Below are 20,093 nucleotides of genomic sequence, written 5' to 3'. Positions count from 1 at the left end.
ATGTTTCTTCACCTAAAGATAAACCTCTAATTGATGATGATGAATATGGTGGAATTGAACAAGTAATTAAAGATAAGATAGATAATTTTGTCCTAATTGGATTTGCTTTAATGTAGTCCCAACTTCCATTTTCTTTATTACTAGTCCTTTGTGTATCTTGGTGTTACTAACCACATGCCACATTGCTCTCTATTAGGTTCCAATTCCTTTGCCGAATCTTTCATTTGGTAAACATAAATTTGAAAATTGATTCATTCCTATGATTGACAGATATAATACATGTCAAGCATGACTAGAGTGAAGATGCCTTCTCGTCATGGTGTAGCTGCATCTACTTCAGTAGGACATGATGAATCACCTCCTAGGAGTCGTTAGGCTGGCTGACAAGGGAACAAATGGTATAGGGATGATCAAGTGCGGGAAGATTATGATAAACTCTAGATAGGAACATTGACCGTGGTAAGACCATAGATCATCTCAGCTTTGCCCCTTTAGACATCCAGACCTCGTTTCATGAAATTGGGTGGGGTTCCATATTGAAGGCCGATGACTCCACCTATACTAGACTTGTAAAGCATTTTTACACTAACCTAAGGCATAATAGTGAGGGGAATGACCTGAAAATCACTTCCTATGTGAAAGGAAAAGACATTTATCTGACTATCCTTATCTTGAATACTATCTTTGGGATCTCCACTGATGCCCTAAAATTTTGGAGCTACAAAGATGACCAGATATAGACGTGGTAGATATATATAAATATTCTGTGCTTGATCAGTTCTGGCCTCATAAAATTTAAAAGATTAAAAAATATCATTTTCAGGGATCAATTTAGGGTTGTAAGCCACATCAATCAGCTAAACATTCTCCCTTGGAAGGGACATAGATCCGACCTCACTTCTCTTTTGGTTAACATAAATTTTGTGTCACATATCACTAGCCTCTCTGTCACCTATTCATCCTATAGTCCTACATGGTTCAGTCAGTCACTATGGGCAATAGGAGTCTACCATATGGAACCCTTCTCACAAGGATCTTTTAGCAGTTGGGTGTGAGTCCGGAGAACAAGGTCAATGACACTCCACTTCCTACTTTCAACTTTAGTAAACCTAAGATGACTCGATCACCACATAAACCTGAAGTGGAACATGATGAATTCCAAACCATGGAAGCGGGAGGGGAAGATGAGCAGCAGTAGTAGCATGATAGTCCTCCACCATAGTCATCTCTGCGTCATCCGGATGTTGCTTATATGGGATAGTTTGAATACCTCCGTTAGGGTATCATTGAGATTTGTAGCAATATGGAGTCATTTCAAACTAAGGTCAGGGGTCACCTTGGTTCATTGGAGAGCCTCATGCAACAAGTGATGAGTGATTAGCTACAGATGTTGAGTCATTTTCAGATTCCTCCTTCAGCACTGAAAAAACCTTTAGAGGACAAGGAGTCATGATTAGTAGTAGTCTAGGATATCTATGCATTTTTTTTTTTTTTAACCTGATGAACTGTGCCTATTTTTGTGTGGATGATTAACATGTGTATGGATTATGTCCTTGTGACACTATCTATTTCAATCAATGAAAATCATTTCTTTTTTGAATTCTCTTGTCTCATATTGTCATCTATGATGTGTTTTCTTACCCATGCTTAATGTGAGGGGGAGATATGTTAAAAGGGAGAGTTATTTAAGGGGGAGCATGTCCCACATCCTCAATATAGTTTGTTGATGACAAAAGACGGAGAGAGTTAAATTTGAGTAATTCATGATGAAAACATGCGTATGAGTGATGAATTCTGATTATTCATATTTTCCATCATTTATGTGTTTGTCATCATAAAAGAAGGGGGAGATTGTTGGGGAAATGCCATGTCAGCATTGCCACATCAATGCCACATCAACCTCCATTAATTTTGATGATAACAAACAAAAAATACTAAGGGGACCAAACCCAACTCAACACTGAATGCCCAAGCCAAGTCAAAGCAAAGCCCAAGTCAAGGCAAAGACCAAGACCAAGACAAGACCGATATGAAGTCTAAATCAGGATGGAATGGAGAATGGAGTACAAGAACACGCAACAAGAAGAATGAAAACAAGTTAAGCTCCAAGAAGAAGACTTATTAAATTAGCGCCTAGCACAGATGAATCTAATTCTACTCATTTGCGTTAAAATCATAAACATCATGTCATTATATTGACGTAGGACATGTTAGGAGAGTGTGAGTGGACATAGGGTTGGCTAGGAAGACAAAAAAAAAAACCTTTAATTTCATACTATGCTCCAAACAATGCACCATCTAATCCAAGATGGCGCACCATCTTAGGAGATGAAGCATTAGGCGATGTGCATTGTGATCGTGTATGAAAATATGCAATCACATTGTCTCAGACAAAGCACTCTATTTGAGTAGATGATGCACCATCTGAGTTAGACAATCATCCATTTGGGAACTTGAAGCCTGATGATTATTTTTTAAGTGAAAGCACACCATTTGTCCAAACGACGCACCATCTTAGCCAAAATTTGGTTGTTAATTCTAGCCATTGGGGGGTTGACCAAAGATCTTGAATGCTATCAATATAAGCCCAACCACACCCATTTGAAAGCTTCTACATTGTTTATTGAATACTTGCTCCCCAATTACTCTCAAACTCTCAATTTCTCAAGAACTACTTGTATTGTTGCCTCTCACCATCACCCACTCCTTGAAGCTCCACCTAAGGAAGTTAAGATAGCTTGTTGAAGCTAAGTTGTGGTGAATGAAGGCTTTTGAGTCGCACTTGTGCATATCATTTCCATATGAGCATACATCTTCATTGCATCACTCTCATAGGGAATAAAGTGTCACAATCCTTGTTAGGAAATGTCATACTTTAACTCCTATATTTGGTAGTTGGTTGTTTTAATCTAGTCTAGGTTTGACTAGAATGGTAAAAGGGTGTTCTTGCCCTAGGTAACAAAGACTGTAAAAGGGTGCTCTTGCCCTAGGTAACAAAGATTGTAAAAAGGGTGTTGTTGCCCAATTGAATGTAGATTGTAAGGATTTAATTCTCTACCCACCATATTGAGAGAGAATCACTAGTGCAATACTCTCTTGAGGCCAAGAGAGGAGTGAACGTAGATTTGGAAAGTCAAACCATTGTAAAACTCTTGCGTTGTGGTTTGATTGCTATTACACTCCACTCAGTGGGTATCAGACCCACCTGAATACCCGTGAATGTCATCCATAGTCACAAGATTAGGTTCACATTATCCACATAATGATACAATCATTGAACTAGGATAATAAATGAATCCATTAATTAAATAATTGTCAGCAAGGAATATAATCAAGAGGTCTCAAAACTTGAGGGTAAAGGGGTAAGAAAAATGATTAGTTACACCTTCTTGGCATTCCTAATTAAATGACGAATAATAAACTCAAATGTCTCAGTATCTCTAAAAGTAACTAACTTCTTATGCAAAAGGTTGGGTTCCATAGGAGCAGTCCAAACATGCACACGGGTGACCCTATAAGTCGTCATCCCTATAATCTTGTAGCTCATACAAACCCATCAGCGGCTCGTACTCCTATATCGCCTGATCCTCTTAACTTGCAACACAGCCTAAAAACAAGGTTTCGACAAGGGATGAGTTTTAAAGAACTCAACAATATATCAATATACTGAACTCATGAGAAAAAGAATGATATACAAAGTAGTGCAAATATGCTCCTAAGAATCTAACCATACCAATCACACTATCTAGGTGGACATGCATTAAGGAACGTCACCCACCTCCTTTGGGAAGTCTCACATAGACCCCCAATGTCTACGACCTAATTGGGTGTCATGATCGAGGTTTAGGATAATAGTCCAATCAACAACCATGGTTGGGGATTAGGGCCAAACTTTCTCACCACTACCATTGGTATGAGAACTGGAACGTGTTAGGGAAACACCTCGCCCAATGCAAAGGTCATCAATGTCAACATATTACTCAAGGTCTAGATACCTTCCCTCATATATCTCACACTCTTAGTCTAGTAGTTTTCCAAGTTTGGGGATGTTGTATCCTATGGCTCCAACCAACTCGGCTTATGCGCTCGTAACCTTATTGGTCATCCACGTATAATAAGGTGGATGCTCTTGTGTCCCCTCACAAAGTCTCACTGATCTTAGGTTCCCACAAGCTGTACACCTACCATATACATCCCTACCATTGAATGGCATCATGGTATATGATTGTGTCCCCTCACGGAGTCTCACCGGTCTTGGGCACCCGCCAACTCATTACCTCTTCACAGGTCAGTTGGCCTCAATTCCCATGCCGATGGGGTTGTAATATGTTTGGGGCTATTCCTAACCACACAATTAGACACCTAAAATATGCAATAATGTCTACATAGTCATTCTAATGTTCCAAGGGTAATGGTTAATGCCACAACCGGTAAATATCCATGAATACATTAAATATCTAAGAATTCCCAAATCATAGCACCATTATGATTCAATAGCAAAAGACAATAAAGAAGGTATCATGATTTCACATATTCCACACATAATCCATGCATGCAAGCTCTATAATCAAGATACATTAACAACCGTAGTATAACTAACATGAAATATCTTAAGGAATCATGGATCAAATAAATGCAAACATGAGGTTGAATCTCTCACCTGATAAGTGAATAGAACTTCTCAAAGAATGCAAGAAGCTCCACAAAAGTATAGCCATGCAAGCTACAAAGATCCCTAGAGAGTATAGGAGTTGAATTAGATTAAAGTTGGAAATAGAACTAGGCTTTTCATGGGACAAAACACCTCACCAAATAGTGGAGGTCAATCCACCGCACCAAGGGGTCAAAGCCCTTTGGCTGACCTCCCCTAGTATAACTAATGTCTCCAACAACCCACAAATCAAAACATAACCTGAATCTAACATCTGCATATATTTAGGTTATCTTAGAGTTTCTTCCTGTGAGAATACAACAACTATGAGTAAGTGCCCAATTCTCTTTATTAATAGATTGGGATATTCTTCTAATTTTGTGTATAATTTTCGGCAGGAGAAAGTTCCGAATCTTTGGGTCTTTTGGAAGAGAGAGTTGCAGCGGCCCTCTATTCTCTCTTCATCTGACCAACAACTCTCTCTTCAATTCAAGTGACAAGGTGTCCAATTTGGTCTATCAGTGGTTCATGCTTGTTGTGATAGATCTGATCGCAGACGGCTTTGGGAGGATCTTATTGCTCTCCCTTTGTCCAGCTTACCATTTTTTGTTATGGGGGACTTTAATGCAGTGTTATGGGTGTCTGAAAGGAGGGGTTCAAGCAGATTCCAATTGGGTGCAGCAGCTGATTTTCAGGCTACCATTGATGCTTGTGAGGTTTTTGAAGTTCCATCTTCGGGTAGGAAATTTACATGCTCAAACCAACGCAAAGTGGGTAATGTTCGTTCGGTCCTTGATAGAAGTTTCTTCAATGCCAGATGGTTAGAGTTGTTTGGTGATTCTAAATAGATCACTCTTCCGACACACTCGTCTGATCACTCTCCGATTTGTGTCTTTGTTGACAAAGGTGTCAAACCAGTAAACTCTCCTTTCAGGTTCAATAGTCTTTGTTGATGATTCTTTTTTGGAGGTGGTTCGTTTGGCTTGGGTGGAACCGGTTGTTGGTGATCCCATTTTTGTACTAGCACAGAGATTGAAGAATGTTAAGCAGCGTCTTAAAGCTTGGGCAAAAATGACATTTCCTAATCTTTTTATTGAAGTACAACAAGCGGAGAAAGATCTAGCATCCTTTCAAACTAATATTGATCAACTTGATATGATAGATGAATATTTTGATCAAGAGGCTTCCTTGAAGTCAAAACTTGTACAAGCAATGGATCGTTTGGACTCTCTTCTTCGACAGAAAGCAAAGGTCAGGTGGTTGAGGGAGGGAGATAGGAATTCAACATTTTTCCATCTCTCTACTATACTTAGAAGGAATAAAAACTCTGTTAAATCTTTGCGAAGAATGGATGACACTTGGACATCAAGTTCGGTTGAACTACAGGATTATGTGGTGACTTTGAAAACTATCATAAAGCTGGTTCCTACTTGGGACACCCAGAGTTGTTGTCTGTGATTCCAAAAGTGCTGATGGATGATGATTGTTTATTACTTGAAGGTTTGCCCTCTAATGAGGAGATCAAAGGAGTGGTATGGGACCTAGATCCTGACAGTTCTTCAGGACCAGATGGCTTTCCGGGAAGTTTTTTCCGCAAATGCTGGGATATTGTTTCAGCCGATTTTGGGGCTGTTGTTCGATCCTTCTTTCGAAAAGGAAAACTTCCGAAAGGGGTAAATAATTGTTTCCTCACTTTAGTTCCCAAGGTGGAGAATGCAGCTACACTGGACAAATTTCGGTCTCTATGTATGGGGAATTTTTTTTGCAAAACATTGTCAAAGATAATGGCTTCTCGGCTGAGTCCTCTTTTGCCTAAGCTTATTTCTAAGGAGCAAGGAGCTTTCCAGAAAGCTAAGATGATTTCTGAAAATATTGCTGTCGCTTCTAAACTTACAAATATTTTACATTCTTCTGTTAGAGGGGGAGGGATGGGAATTAAAATTGATATTATGAAGGCTTATGATACTCTATCATGGGAGTTTTTTCTTGGTCTTGAAGGCTTTTGGATTTTCAAATAGATGGGTTGGTTGGATTCATGAGATGCTTCAGTCTACTAGAATCTCAGTTTTATTGAATGGGGGACCAGTTGGATTCTTTGGAGTTGAAAAGGGCTTCGGCAAGGGGACCCTTTATCTCCTCTTCTTTTTCTTCTTGCAGAAGAGGTACTATGCAGGGGCATTCATTCTTTGATAGCTGCTGGTAGATTGAGAGCTTTGCCAGGTCCCAGGGGAGTAGAAGTTCCTTCCATTCTGATGTATGCTGATGATATTTTTATTTTTTCAAATGCTTCTTTATGTTATGTTAAAGCTTTGAAAAATTTCTTATCGAAGTATCAAGAATTTTCGGGTCAACATATTAGTTTGGAGAAGAGTAAGCTTTTTCTTGGACGTGTGCCTCCTAGTCGAAAACAGAAAATTGTGGACATATTAAATATCCCAATTGCTCTCTTTCCTAATCGATATCTGGGGATAGATATTTTTAAAGGAAGAGTTACTCGTGTCAGATTGCTGTCAGTTTTAGACAAGATTAAGAATCGGCTACAAGGGTGGTGTGGAAAGCTATTATCCTTGGTAGGTAGAGTGGAGTCGGTACGTTCAGTTATTTCTAGCATGCCAATTCATAATTTTTCAGTATACTGGTGGCCTAGCTCTATTATTTCTCAAGCAAAGGCTTGGATGCGTAACTTCATTTAGACAGGGAGTATAGAGGCTGTGAAGAAGGTTACAATATCTTGGGAAAAAATATGTACTCCAAAATGTGAGGGTGGTTTGGATATTCGGAGATTAAGAGATGTCAATTTTGCCTCCTTATGCAAGTTGGCTTGGACAATTAAACATAAACACTCTGTTTTTGCTCATTTTTTAAAGGGGAAGATGGTGGACAAAAGGGGAAATTTAAAGATTTATGGGCAGCAGTCATCTTTGATGTTGGGATTGAGGAAGGTTTGGGGTTTTGTTCAAGCTAATGAATGGTGGTCAGTTGGAGATGGTCAGAATATAAATTTCTGGCTTGACAGATGGTTAGGGAATTTTACCATTGCAAACTATGTTGGTATTCCTCTAGATTTAGAGGGTCATTTGAAATTGACTATTGCAGATTGTTTACAGCAAGGGGAGTGGAGATTTCCATCAGTGGACAATGCCAAATTTCAAGAGGTAATCTCTCTTATTATGTTATATCCTGTACCTTGTGCTGGTTTTGTTGATGTTTGTCATTGGCAAGGTTCGGTGGGGGGAGAGTTTAGTTTTCGATCGGCATGGGATCTCTATCGTAGAAAAGGAGAACAACTGGAATGGGCTAAAAGTATTTGGAAGACTTCTTTGCAGCCTAGACAACAAGTTTTCTGTTGGAGACTTTTTCATGATAGGCTACCTGTTGATGCCTTGTTGACTCGAAAAGGGATTATGCTGGCCTCTCGTTGTAATCTATGTGGTAAAGCTTCAGAGGACATAAGACATCTTTTTCTTCACTGTTCATTTTCACGTGGATGTGGAGAAGCTTTTGCAGCAAAGTTTGGTTATAGTTGGACAGTAAAAGATTCGATTGTAGAGTCGTTCAAGGCTTGGAAACACCAGGCTTCACAGTCTCCTTTACAGACTGCTTGGATTAATGGATGTTGTTTGCTTTTATACTTTCTTTGGATGGTCCGCAATCAAATCCGGTTTGAAAATTTAAATTTCAGGACTGATGAGGTGGTGAGTTTAATTTTTTCAGACTTAGTACAGTTTGGCTTTAAAATGGATGGAAGAAAAGTAACTCCTACCATTTTTTCGGATGCAAGAAGACTGGGCCTTCACTTCTTTGTTTTTAGTGCTGCTCCTCCACAAGAAATTTTTTGGTGTCCTCCTGCTGTAGGTTGGGTTAAACTAAATATTGATGGGTCTTCTTTAGGCAATCCAAGAAGGTCTGGCGGTGGAGGAGTATTTCGAAATGAAGTTGCTGCGGTGGTTTTCAATTTCAATATTTTTTTAAATGTTAAAACCAACTTTGAGGCTGAATTGGAAACTTTCATTCACGGATTACATTGGGCAAGGCATTTACAAATTAAAAAGCTTTGGGTAGAAAGTGATTCAAAAGCTGTGGTGACTTTAATACAGCAGAAGAAAATACCTTAGTATATCTTTCATATGTGGAGAGAGTTACAAGAATATTTGTTGACTATAGATTGGAAGATTTCACATTGCTATCGTGAAACTAATACAGTGGCAGATTTTTTGGCAAATTCGGCAGCTAGAACATGAACTTCTGATATTAACATTCCTTGGTCAGCTTCAATCCTTAATGAACTTGATGTGGATGCCTCTAGATGTCCTAGATTTCGTTTTATAAGTTAGTGGTTTTCTAATCTGAGCAGGAACCAGTGAGGAAGGGTGTATTGGGGGCAACAGTTGTTGCGGGTAAGGGAGGTTGGTTCTTATTGCTGTATTTCTTTTCTTTTTCTTATTTTCGTTATAAAATGACCCTTTTAGTGAAAAAATGATCCTTTTAGCAAAAAAAAAACTATGAGTAATGTAAAATTAAACATGTGCTTGATTCAATTAGGGATTATAATGGATATGCTTTCCTTAATCAAATCAACTTCTCCATTCAATTCTCAGATCTTCTTCAACATCAATCTTAAAGGAAACAACAGTTTAGATGATAGGTTATGTTTCTTATCTTCAATCTTGCAAAACAACCGTTGAATCAATCTTCTCTCCATGAATCATTCCTTTCCTTTTGCTCTCTGGGGGTTCTCCACATCTAACAATGATATTAAATTCGTTTTAGCATTAAAGAGGCCTTACATAGGGTGTTTAGAGGCCAAAATCACATTTTTACCCTTGCTGTCATGGACCAACCGCAGGTTAGTCAATCGACCAACTCACACTGATCAACAAAACCCCTAAGTTTGCATAGAAAGGTGGTTTTAGGGGTGATTCATCCAGGACACTTGTCTAACCTTGTACAACAAGTTAAGGCTCTTCTCTAGCTAAAGAACCTCATCTCCATCATCCGTGAGTGTGATATCCATCATCCACATCCATTGAGATTTGAAATGGTTCTCCTTCTAGAATCATCAAGGTGTCAAATTCATCATTTCCACCATCTATGTTTATGCATTTTGATCCTAATCCATTGATCTCAAGCTTGGCCATAGTTGTCTCCTATTAGCACTTTGGGTTCTCAGACCTGCAAGTGAGGTTCCAGGTTAGGATTTAGGGGATTTCACAATTGCAATTGTTAATTTTCTTTAAATTTGTCAACTAATATTGAATTTTCAATTAAACTAGGAAATTAGACTAACCACTTATTTAGCCTTTCTAAGTTGCATTAACAAAAAAGTATCCTCTTCTTTTTAGAAATCCATGTATGGTTAAATTTCGAGGATGAAATTTCATTTTTTTGGGGAATTGGGGGGGGGGGGGGGGAGGATGTGAAATGCCCTGAGATCCTAACCTGAAACCCTACTTGTAGGCCCAAGGACCCCTAGATCCAATGCTAGGAAGTTGTTGTCCATCCAGATAGAAACCATTTGATTGTCAACCTAATACGTGGAATTGGATGTTGGAGATCAAGGTTCTGCTGCCGTATTGGAATATGATAGAAGGAGTGACTCGAGCCCAGATAGTTCGGAAGGTGAATTGCCAGCTTCCAAAAGATGAAGTTGAATGATACCCAAGTCCAGGTATAAGTCTTGGAACTCTCCATATGCTTGTGCTCATGTATGAAATCACCCCTTCTGTTGTTTGATAGTAGAGGGGGTAGTTGGTTGGCAACCTACTGCCCACGGGACCGGGTTGGTCATGATAGTATGGGAAATCTAGGGTTTTTATGATCGTCAGCCTATATTAAAGGCTTTAAACCCTGATTTCGTGATTATTTTATTGTCAGATGACCAAGATTTTAGAGTGAGTCAGTGGCAACATTTTGGAGAGAGAAAGGGCAAATTTTGCTATGGTAGGATTGGATCTTCGTCTAATCTTCGATCTTGGGGTAAGAACATTGATCTTTTCTACTTCTTTCTGGTTATTCAATTTCTGAAGGTATTGGTTTGATGAATCAATGGTGGGAAGTTAGAATTGATTGGGAAACCCATGTTTTCGATCAGCTCTAGTAGGATCTTGCACGAGGAATGAGATTTGCATCTCCCCTGACTGCAAAACTTTCCATAATAGGATCATCTTCTTTTCGATCAAATGGATCTTTAGATCTAGATCGTGTTTGTTGTTGCTTCTGAGTTTTGTGGACTTTGGGATGTGCATAAGGTCAAAATCCATGCCTGAGAATAGACTAGAACCCCCTAAGGTTTGTGGATCAAAGGTGTAAATTTTGGATTTGGAGTTCTTTCCGCAGACTTGGGCTGTTGATTGGCTTGGTGGCTTCAGAACCGACTGGTCCCTCTTCAGGTAACCAACCGGCTGGTTACTATCTCACGTTTTGCTCTTGTTTTGGCCCAAATGATTTCCAATCTTAAATCTAATTATACCAACATGATTCTAAGAGTTCCAGTGAGTTGGTGGTGTGTTGGATTGTGAAGTTTGGATTAATCTTAAAGGTTTGGAGCATCTTTCAAGTGAGAAAATTATGTGCTAAACTAGGGTTTACTATTCATGCATTTCATATGCTTTTAAATACATGCTTTTGATGTACCATTGTGACTTTCTATGTTGTTTAGGACATGCATGCATGGAGTACATCATGGGATTATATATGCATTGTTGCTTATCTACTTATTTCCTTTGTTATATGATTGAAAGCATTATAGGAAGGAGATTGACATATTGCATCCATATTTATATGTATGTCTCAGGTTGTGGTCTAGACTATTGCCCTTAGTACTTTCTGCATCTCATGTAGTTGTGTTTGTGCATATATGCATGTCGCCTAAATGCATGGTTGGTGCCCCTTTATGTTACTATTGGCATGTGTATTAAATCTGAACAACCCATGATAGTGGTAGGTGACTGGTGGGCATCCAATAGATGGTTGAGAGTTGTTAGTAGACATAATAGAATCAATGTACCATTCATAGTAGGATTGCATATGATATGGAATTGGGCGGGTGGGGCACCCAACAAACAATTGAGAGCCGTCAGGGGACACAAAGGGCCATTGTTGTATTATATGTAGATGACCCTAGGGATATGGGGTGTTCATCCAACAGATGGTTAGGAGCCGTGAGGATTAAAATTCCTAGATGGGGAAGGATATTGGACCAGTAGGAGCGGCTGACTTGAGTAAAGGTATCATAACCATAAGGAGCATGGCAAGTAGATGGCATTTACATGGCTAAGTACTTCCCTAACATGCACCAATCTCTTACCAATGATCATGATGTGATGTGATGAGATGGACCTGTCACATCCACCCAGCCGATACCCTATCTGGCATATCCGAGTGTGTGATCCACAGTCCACAAGATCCAGTATTGAGTAAATCAACCTCCCACATTCACAATAATATAATCAAGAACAAGACTAAATCAAGGTTAACAATATTATTTAAATGAATCAAAGTAAAGTAACGAGATAATCATCAGAGTGCGGAAATGATACCAATAGATATATAAAATCAAAATGTAGAGTGAGGTGGAATCTCACTCCACGAGTACAGCGGAATGTAGATCGAAAGTCAAAGAAGATTACAACTGATTCTAAAGACAAGAAAGAAAGATATAATCTAAGTAAGATAGAGTCTATTCTACTTTATAAAGAACATCTTCATAAACATAGACTTCATCAATCACGCTCAGACGCTCCCACTCCACAATAGGGCTAATCTTGGTAACAAGTAAGACCACTCAAGGAATCCTCAACGTAATCTTCATAGTTGCCAACACCTTGCGTATCGTACGCTTCTTCATATTGGCCTTCATAGTCATCAACACCTACAGAATAGTCTAACAAAAGATGTTGTACAAAAGGAGTGAGTTTCAGAAGAAACCCAGTAAGGCAAGTAATTCCATAATAGCATAAATAACATGATAACATAAACAAAGCATAATATGATATGATATGAGATAGACAATGCATGTATGAGTCTAACTCTATGTATGTTGGTCTCTATAGGCAGACATGCTTTAAGTCATAGCATCATACTTCTTTGGGTAGGTCTCAATTCACTCATCCTCGGTTGGCAAAGGGTCCTTCATCCATCTTGGACAATCCATGGCTGGGGGTTAAGTCACCTCTCTCTCACATCACCGTTTGGTCTAAGTACTAGCGCATGTCAGGGTAAAGCCTAGCCAAATGCAAGTCATCTACTTAGTTACATCAACTCAGATCCAGATACGTCCATTCCTCCCCTCTCGGGATCCTTTCCGATATCCTTCACACTAGAGTCAGCGTATCCGACTCTCTCAAATATGGACTCATCAACCCTATAGGTCATCCACATATAGTAAACAGGAAGCTCTCATGTCCTCTCACCGGTTGGTTACCGGTCTTGAACGTCCATGAGCCCAAGTCTATCCATATGCAACTCTACCCATAAATGGCCCCCACAATGTGATTCATGTCCCCTCACGGGTTGGTTACCAGTCTTAAGCGCCCATAAATCCCCATTGCTACCACGGGTCGTTCGGTCTCAATACCCTTCCGAATCGGGTCTGATATAACAGGGAATACCCTAGCCAAACACTGCAAGACAAGTCCTAGGTATGACAACCAATAATCTGGGAAAGTGTCAAAGGGCAACATTGGAAATATCCCATACTACTCCCAATGAGGTCCAAGGACAGAAATGTCAAAAGGACATTCCCCAATCCCAAATCATACCTAAACAATCACAATCACAATTCAGTCATATCATCCACGACAGACATCTCATCATATGAAAGAGTATAATAAGACAACATCGAAATAATGAGCAACATACATGAATAAATATTCATACATGATCCAAGTACATAAAGTAAATAAGGAAATAAGATCCTACTATACTTACAGCATTCATATCATAATAGAAACTAACATAACAGTAGCAAATCTAAGTAGTTCACAAATTTGAAACTAAACCTATGCAATCTATGCTAATATGGTAACAACTTTCCTTACCTTAAATAGATTCGAATATATTCTGGACGGACAAGAGGATGAATCCAAAGTTAGCAAATAAACCCTAGAATAACATCATACAGTCATTAGGGAGTAGTCCTAAAAGAATGAGCATCAATCGAATTGAAACGGATGAAGAAATCCAATTCTATCACTGCGGGTTGATTGGCTGGGTTGACTGGTTCAGTCAACCCAGCCAGTCGCCCAAGAGCAAATCCGAATCCAAAAATAGAATCTTGATCCGAAATTTATGCTATACAATCCGGAATGCTATGAACTTGGAGAGAATGTCTAACACAGTAGTCTAAGTCAAAAAAGCATAATTTAGACATCAAACAACAATTAAAACCATTACTTACTAATTTGAAATCATAGTTTCTATTTTGGTAAAAATCATGGTTTTCATTGAAAACATGCTATGAATGAAAGAGATGAACTAGAGATGATAAGGTCTCATTCTAGTACAAGAACACAGTAAATCAGAGGTATGAATAATCATGGAGAGGCATCTACAATGCTAGAATAAATCAAAATAAGAATATGATCATAGTTTAAGGAGAAATCATAAAAATCATATTAAGAATGAATAAGATGATCATGGTATAAGAGAATGAAAAGAGATTGTAAAGATATGACTACAAGGTTGCAGCATCTTCATCGTAATCTCAGTTCAGAGATGAGAGTGATCATGGAAAGAATGAATCAATAACACAAAAGATTGAATACTAACCTTTGATTGAAGAACAAGAGAGAGAACTAGCAAGTTTGCAAGGTTAGGTCTTCTTCAACACCTTTGGAGGCTTGGAGATGAGTTCCCTTCGTTCTCTAAGTGTTTTGGAGGCTAGGGATACTAAAATCACGAAGTCATGGGGTATATATAGCAATATAACCTAAACAGAAGATTTTGCTCGAGTTCAGCATCTCTGGCTGGCCCAGTCGACCCAGGTAGATAGCAAAAAGGGAAAGTCAGTGAATTGAGGGCCTTCCACTACTCGGAATCAAACGAAACTTTAAACACATTTACTATAACTTACCTAGCATGGAAAAATGGCTTTAAATCATATCCCACCAAGATCTAAGGTCATCAACCAATATTCTCTTCATCAAGGCGTAGTCTCTTTTCTATATGCAACACTGTCTTCAAATTTGGGGCATCATCTTCAATCTCCATAGGTTCGGAGTCGAACACTATATCTTCTACTGATATAGCCCATAGTTGACTTTCACTTCTACTTCGGGTCTTCGGACCTACAGACAAAAGAGTATCCGGGTTAAGGTTAGGGTCGGGTTTCACAGGACCTGTTACCCTCAACCTTGGTCATGGTGAGACAGTTGTGACCTACCCCTAGACCCCTAGTTGTGGGCGCCAACAAACAGTTAGGACCCATGAGGGGCTAGTGTGTTATTGCAGACATTCCTAGAGGAAATTGGTGATCTCTTAATGCGTGTTTACCTAGATAGAGACTAACATGGTTAATGCATCCTAGAACTTCATTGCACCTTGCATATTCATAATCCTGTTCATGCATGATGTTTCCTTGTGAGTTATGTGGATTTGAACTCATCCTCTTGTAGGGCCTCTTTCCAGATGTTTATACAGGTTTTGACGAACCAACAGAGCAGGAGACACTTCCTCCGAGAGAGACATATGATGTGGCAGCTGCTGCGGCATATGAGCCACACGATGGATCGTGCGTGTGCATGGACTATGCATATGAAGCTTAGAGATTCCATAGGATTTGATATTATTTAGGGATTGTGATAGCAGTTTTGGGGACGGAGCTGTTGTTTAAATTTTTTTAAAAGTATGTAACTACTTATTTGGATATGCTATTCTTTTCCTTTCCCTGCGACAATTCAGATTCGTTATTATATATTTTTTGCCTTTATTCCTTTCCTCGTGATAAATGCATTGATTATTTTGATTGTGGAATCATCACCGATGATCTTGTGATTGTGGATCACTGTGGGTGACTGGGTTATTTCGATATTGTTAGGAGGGGGTGTGATACAACCTATTGTAATTGACTACCTTTTGTAACCACACAAGAGAGAGAGAGAGAGAGAGAGAGAGAGAGAGAGAGAGAGAGAGAGAGAGAGAGAGAGAGAGAGAGAGAGAGAGAGAGAGAGAGAGAGAGAGAGAGAGAGAGAAGAATTAATTAGAAGTAATCAATTCGCCATAAATAAAATTAAAAGATGGAGAGAGAGAGGAGAGAGATTAGGGGTAATTAAAGTACTTGCCATAAATAAAATGGAAAATTCAATGCAGATATGGAAAGAAGTAATTGCACTGCCATTTACAACCTAGTAAGTTGACCAGATTATATAACATGCAATGCATAGAAGTAGGTAAAAATGAAATGTAATAGATTTTCTAAAGGAATTGCTGTGATGATATATATATCCTCTGCAGTTTATTGTTGAAATTTCTTAAACACTATTTCCATCACAGAGAGGGGAAAGGAAAGGAGAAGAAAGAAACAGTGTCGTTGCAAGGAGAAGAAGAGGTAACTTATTCAATTATCATGTTTTATACTTAAAACTCTTAAGCATGATCAACTAATCTCATTTAAGATCACATTTATCTAGTGGAAAGGTAGCTCATGGTATCTTTCTTAGTTTTAGGTTTTGATTATTCTCAGTTTTAGGAAAACTTTTATTCATACATTATTGATGAACTTGAATGTACACAGAAATGTTTATCAGAATCATGTTTCTTCATCGCTTAATTAGGACACAAGAAACTTTTGATTGTTCCCTCATTACCATGATATTCCATTGGATCTCTCAGTATCCATTTCAATCAATGATATGCATTGATAGTCTTTTAGAAGTAGTTTTGTGATATCTATTTTTTGGAAGGAATTTTCTTGTGGGGTAGCATATTGCATGTTTAGATACAAAAGAGGATATGACTGGGATCAATTGGAATTTTCCTATGTGTGAGGCCCTCCTCATTGATCCACACTATGTGCTTACCCTCCATATAAGCTCCATAATATTCAATAGTGTAGTAGAATTCTGAAGTTGATTCCATGTAATCGTTGTAGCTTGATCAAGTTTGTATGCCCAAGAAGATGAAGCAACAACTTTTCAATTCTTGTGCTACTTTTGCTAACATATGATATGCTGAACTCACAGTAGAAGTGTAGAACTCCCTTTCTTATAATTTGCTACTCCCAGATCTGCAAATCTATAGTGGAAATCACACTAAGCACAATTATCTGTATAGCAAAACCCTCCTACAAGGTGAGGATAGTTTGTACTTCTATCCTTGCAGTTTGCTCAATTACCTTTTTGGAATATCTTTAAACATAAACCTCATAGATACACCAAATTTCGTATGTAGCTAAAGTATTTAGAGAAGCCATCAACATAAGAGTCTTCTTAAAGCCTTGAGAACCGCCACCTAAACCTAATGAGTTTTAGGTTAAATGTAATCGTATAGATTTTTGTAGATTAATAGCTTGCCTATATCTCAACAGCATAAGCTGATACACTCCTTCAAGTTGATGACTTCCTATAGGCAACCCATTGAGAACAGGAGGAAGTCATTGGCAAACAAGAAGTGGGTAATGGTTTCCTCCACTATGTCAAACTCTTATGCCATGTAGTTCCCCTTCCTCTTTTATGATAGCTATGAGACCTGTGGGAGTTAAGAATGAAAATGCAGGCAATATCTGATCACCTTGCTGGATCCCACGGGATGGCTTGAGAGAATATTTTATGGAGCCGTTAATCAGCAATTTGCAAGTCACCGACCTCCTGTAGATCCATGACTAGTGGAATGTAGGAGCATCAATCCTAGTTTCAATAGGATTCCCTTAATCAAACTCCACTATGGCCTACTATGCCTTTTTTTGCATATCCTTCTATTTTCTTTAGTATAATGGAAGATCTCCTTAGCAATAAGAGGCATCATACAACCAATCTACAATCAACTTTGTGATCACCTTGAAAGCAATAATAAATAAGCTTATTGGGTGGAACTGAACAACTTACTCAAGGTTTTTGACCTTTGGGATAAGACTGATAGAAGTCTGATTTAGCTCCTCTTATATGAGAGCTATCACAAAGTACTCTTAACATATTGATGAATAGGGCGTCCCTTATAGTGTCCCAAGAACATTGAAAATCAACAAAGAGAACCCATCTCGACCAGGGGAATTAAAGGAGGTCATAGCAAACACTGCTAGCTGCACCACTTCAAAGGTAGGGGCAACACAAATTACCTGATTATATCACCATTTTCACTAGCTTAAACATAATCTAGGACTTATGATATTTCTTGGTTATCCATAGGTTCTAATAGAGAATTATTGATAAAGTAAGCATTCAGAATAGAATAATTATCATCATTTGAGGTAGTCCACTGACCTAATGGTGACCTCCATTTGAGGATCTTGTTTCTCTACGACCTCCATGAAGTGGAAATGTGAGAGAAAGAGGTATTCCTATCACCCCTATTGAGCCACAAGATTCTTTGTTTCTTTCTCGAGTACCCCTTCATTGCTAGATTCTCATCTGGCCAAACCTAGAAGCCACTCTCACAATTTTGAGAGAACACGCCCTTATATTTCATCCAAAGATTTCTTTGTTCAACCTCTTGAAAGTAACTTTTCTATCAATTAACTATACAATCATCCACTTTAGGCATCACCTTACAATTAATTAACTAACCTTTAATGCTAAATAGGTTCAGACCAAAAAGGCTGCACATATTATTTTTAATACATTACAAACTTAGTAAGGGTCTCAGCCTATAGCATGCTAGGATTACGCGAGAAGGTTTACATTTATTCGTGGTTGATTTATTATTGCCACTGCTACTCATGTAGCTGTATTTTCTAATTGTATTTTCTATTTAGGGTCATCAATTTATCGAAGTAGCTATTTAGAAACTTACTTTGATACAAAACAGTAGTATAACGTACGAATGGTTCAATTTAAATAGAATATTGTTATTTAGTGGCGGTATACTTCTACCGCATCTTTATACCGATATTTAGTAGCCGTAAAGTAATACTATCACTGCATGAAAAAATATTGCAGCATTAATAATATAAACATATTGGTTATGTCTATATTGACATTGTTCTAGAACTACCACCGATGACCTTCACAAAGAAAGGTAACTCCATCAAATGTATATCACACTTGCGATTATAATGAGATGGGTGCCATATATATTTGGCGTCGGTATATTACTAGTGTCGTTTGTTTCGATAAAAGGGGGCATTTTCATTAAAGCAAAAGGAAAATATACAGCAACAATACAACAGGGCTCATGGATGGAACCACACATCTATCGATAAAAGGAGTCATGAAACCCTCTCTCATCAATCTATCTAAAAGGTGAACCACCTAGATCCTCTTGCCATCAATAGGCACTATAAGTGCACTCATGCGCCTACAGGAGGCTTTGTGTTGTATAGCACCACTTCCCATTGACGTCTCATGAGTTTCTTCATTGTGGTTCTCTTAGACATATGAAACTTCTCCCATGTCGGTATAGTCATATGAAGAAAAGAGAAATAATCCACAAAGGATGAGTTCTAACAAACTCAGTAAGACAACAATCTCATATACATATCAACATCATAAACATGACAAATATAATAAAGAAAAGATGATATGCATGAGTATGGATGCATCTAGTTGCTAACCATGCAAGTCTCTAATATGATAAATATGCTTTAAGATATAACACCAGCCCTCCTCTGGGTAGGTCTCATCATTCTGATCCCTCATGGACTTGCTACCTTTGTTGGGATCCTGGGCAAGAGGTACAGTCCTCGCCAATCAACCATGGTTGGGGATTAGGTCCACACTCTCTTACCACAACCATTGGCATGAGTACTGGTGCATGTCAGGGATTCTAGCCCAATACAAGGTTCCTACGGTGACATACTACATGTGGTCCAGATACCTCTCCTATGACACCAACCAACTCGATTCAGTATCCTTCCCCACCTAGGAATGAGAATCCTCACAAACTAATTACCTCTGTTAGACTCCATTCCCTAACCCTATGGTCATCCACATATTGGTGGGGCAGATGCTCTCATGTCTCCCCACGACTCCTAAACCGCTTATTGGACACCCATGAGCCCAACCCTAACATATACAAACCCTACCAATGCATGAGCAACAGTGGACCGCTGAATCTCCGCAAGGATTGACTACCATTGTAGGATGAAACAGAGTCACGTCACTGTTATCATGGGTCATTGGGCTTCAATATCCCTACCTAAAGGGTAGTAGCATGTAAAAGTATCTAACCATGCAGTCTAGACCTCCTAGACATGTGATCTAGCAACCATGATAGTGCTAGGGGCATTAGAAAACAATGTCCCATACTACTGTCCTTGATATCCCAAGTTAGGAATATCCAGCAAGGATAA

At 38.7% G+C, this 20,093-nt stretch overlaps 1 protein-coding gene across 1 annotated transcript; it reads left to right on the top strand.

The window, feature by feature from the left end:
• The first annotated feature begins 5,262 nt into the window (after positions 1 to 5,262).
• Positions 5,263 to 15,414, top strand: LOC149002631 (uncharacterized). The gene is made up of 4 exons (XM_089138745.1): positions 5,263 to 5,425; positions 5,586 to 6,101; positions 6,152 to 6,324; positions 15,265 to 15,414. Exons 1-4 carry the CDS (start codon positions 5,263 to 5,265, stop codon positions 15,412 to 15,414), a joined length of 1,002 nt encoding a protein of 333 aa, XP_088994871.1.
• Positions 15,415 to 20,093: the final 4,679 nt, after the last annotated feature.

This window comes from Hakea prostrata, chromosome 10 (genome assembly GCF_041222555.1).
Source record: "Hakea prostrata isolate BN-2017 chromosome 10, UWA_Hpros_2, whole genome shotgun sequence".
In the NCBI taxonomy this organism is placed as follows: domain Eukaryota; kingdom Viridiplantae; phylum Streptophyta; class Magnoliopsida; order Proteales; family Proteaceae; genus Hakea; species Hakea prostrata.
This window is presented reverse-complemented; position numbering and strand designations above follow the sequence as displayed.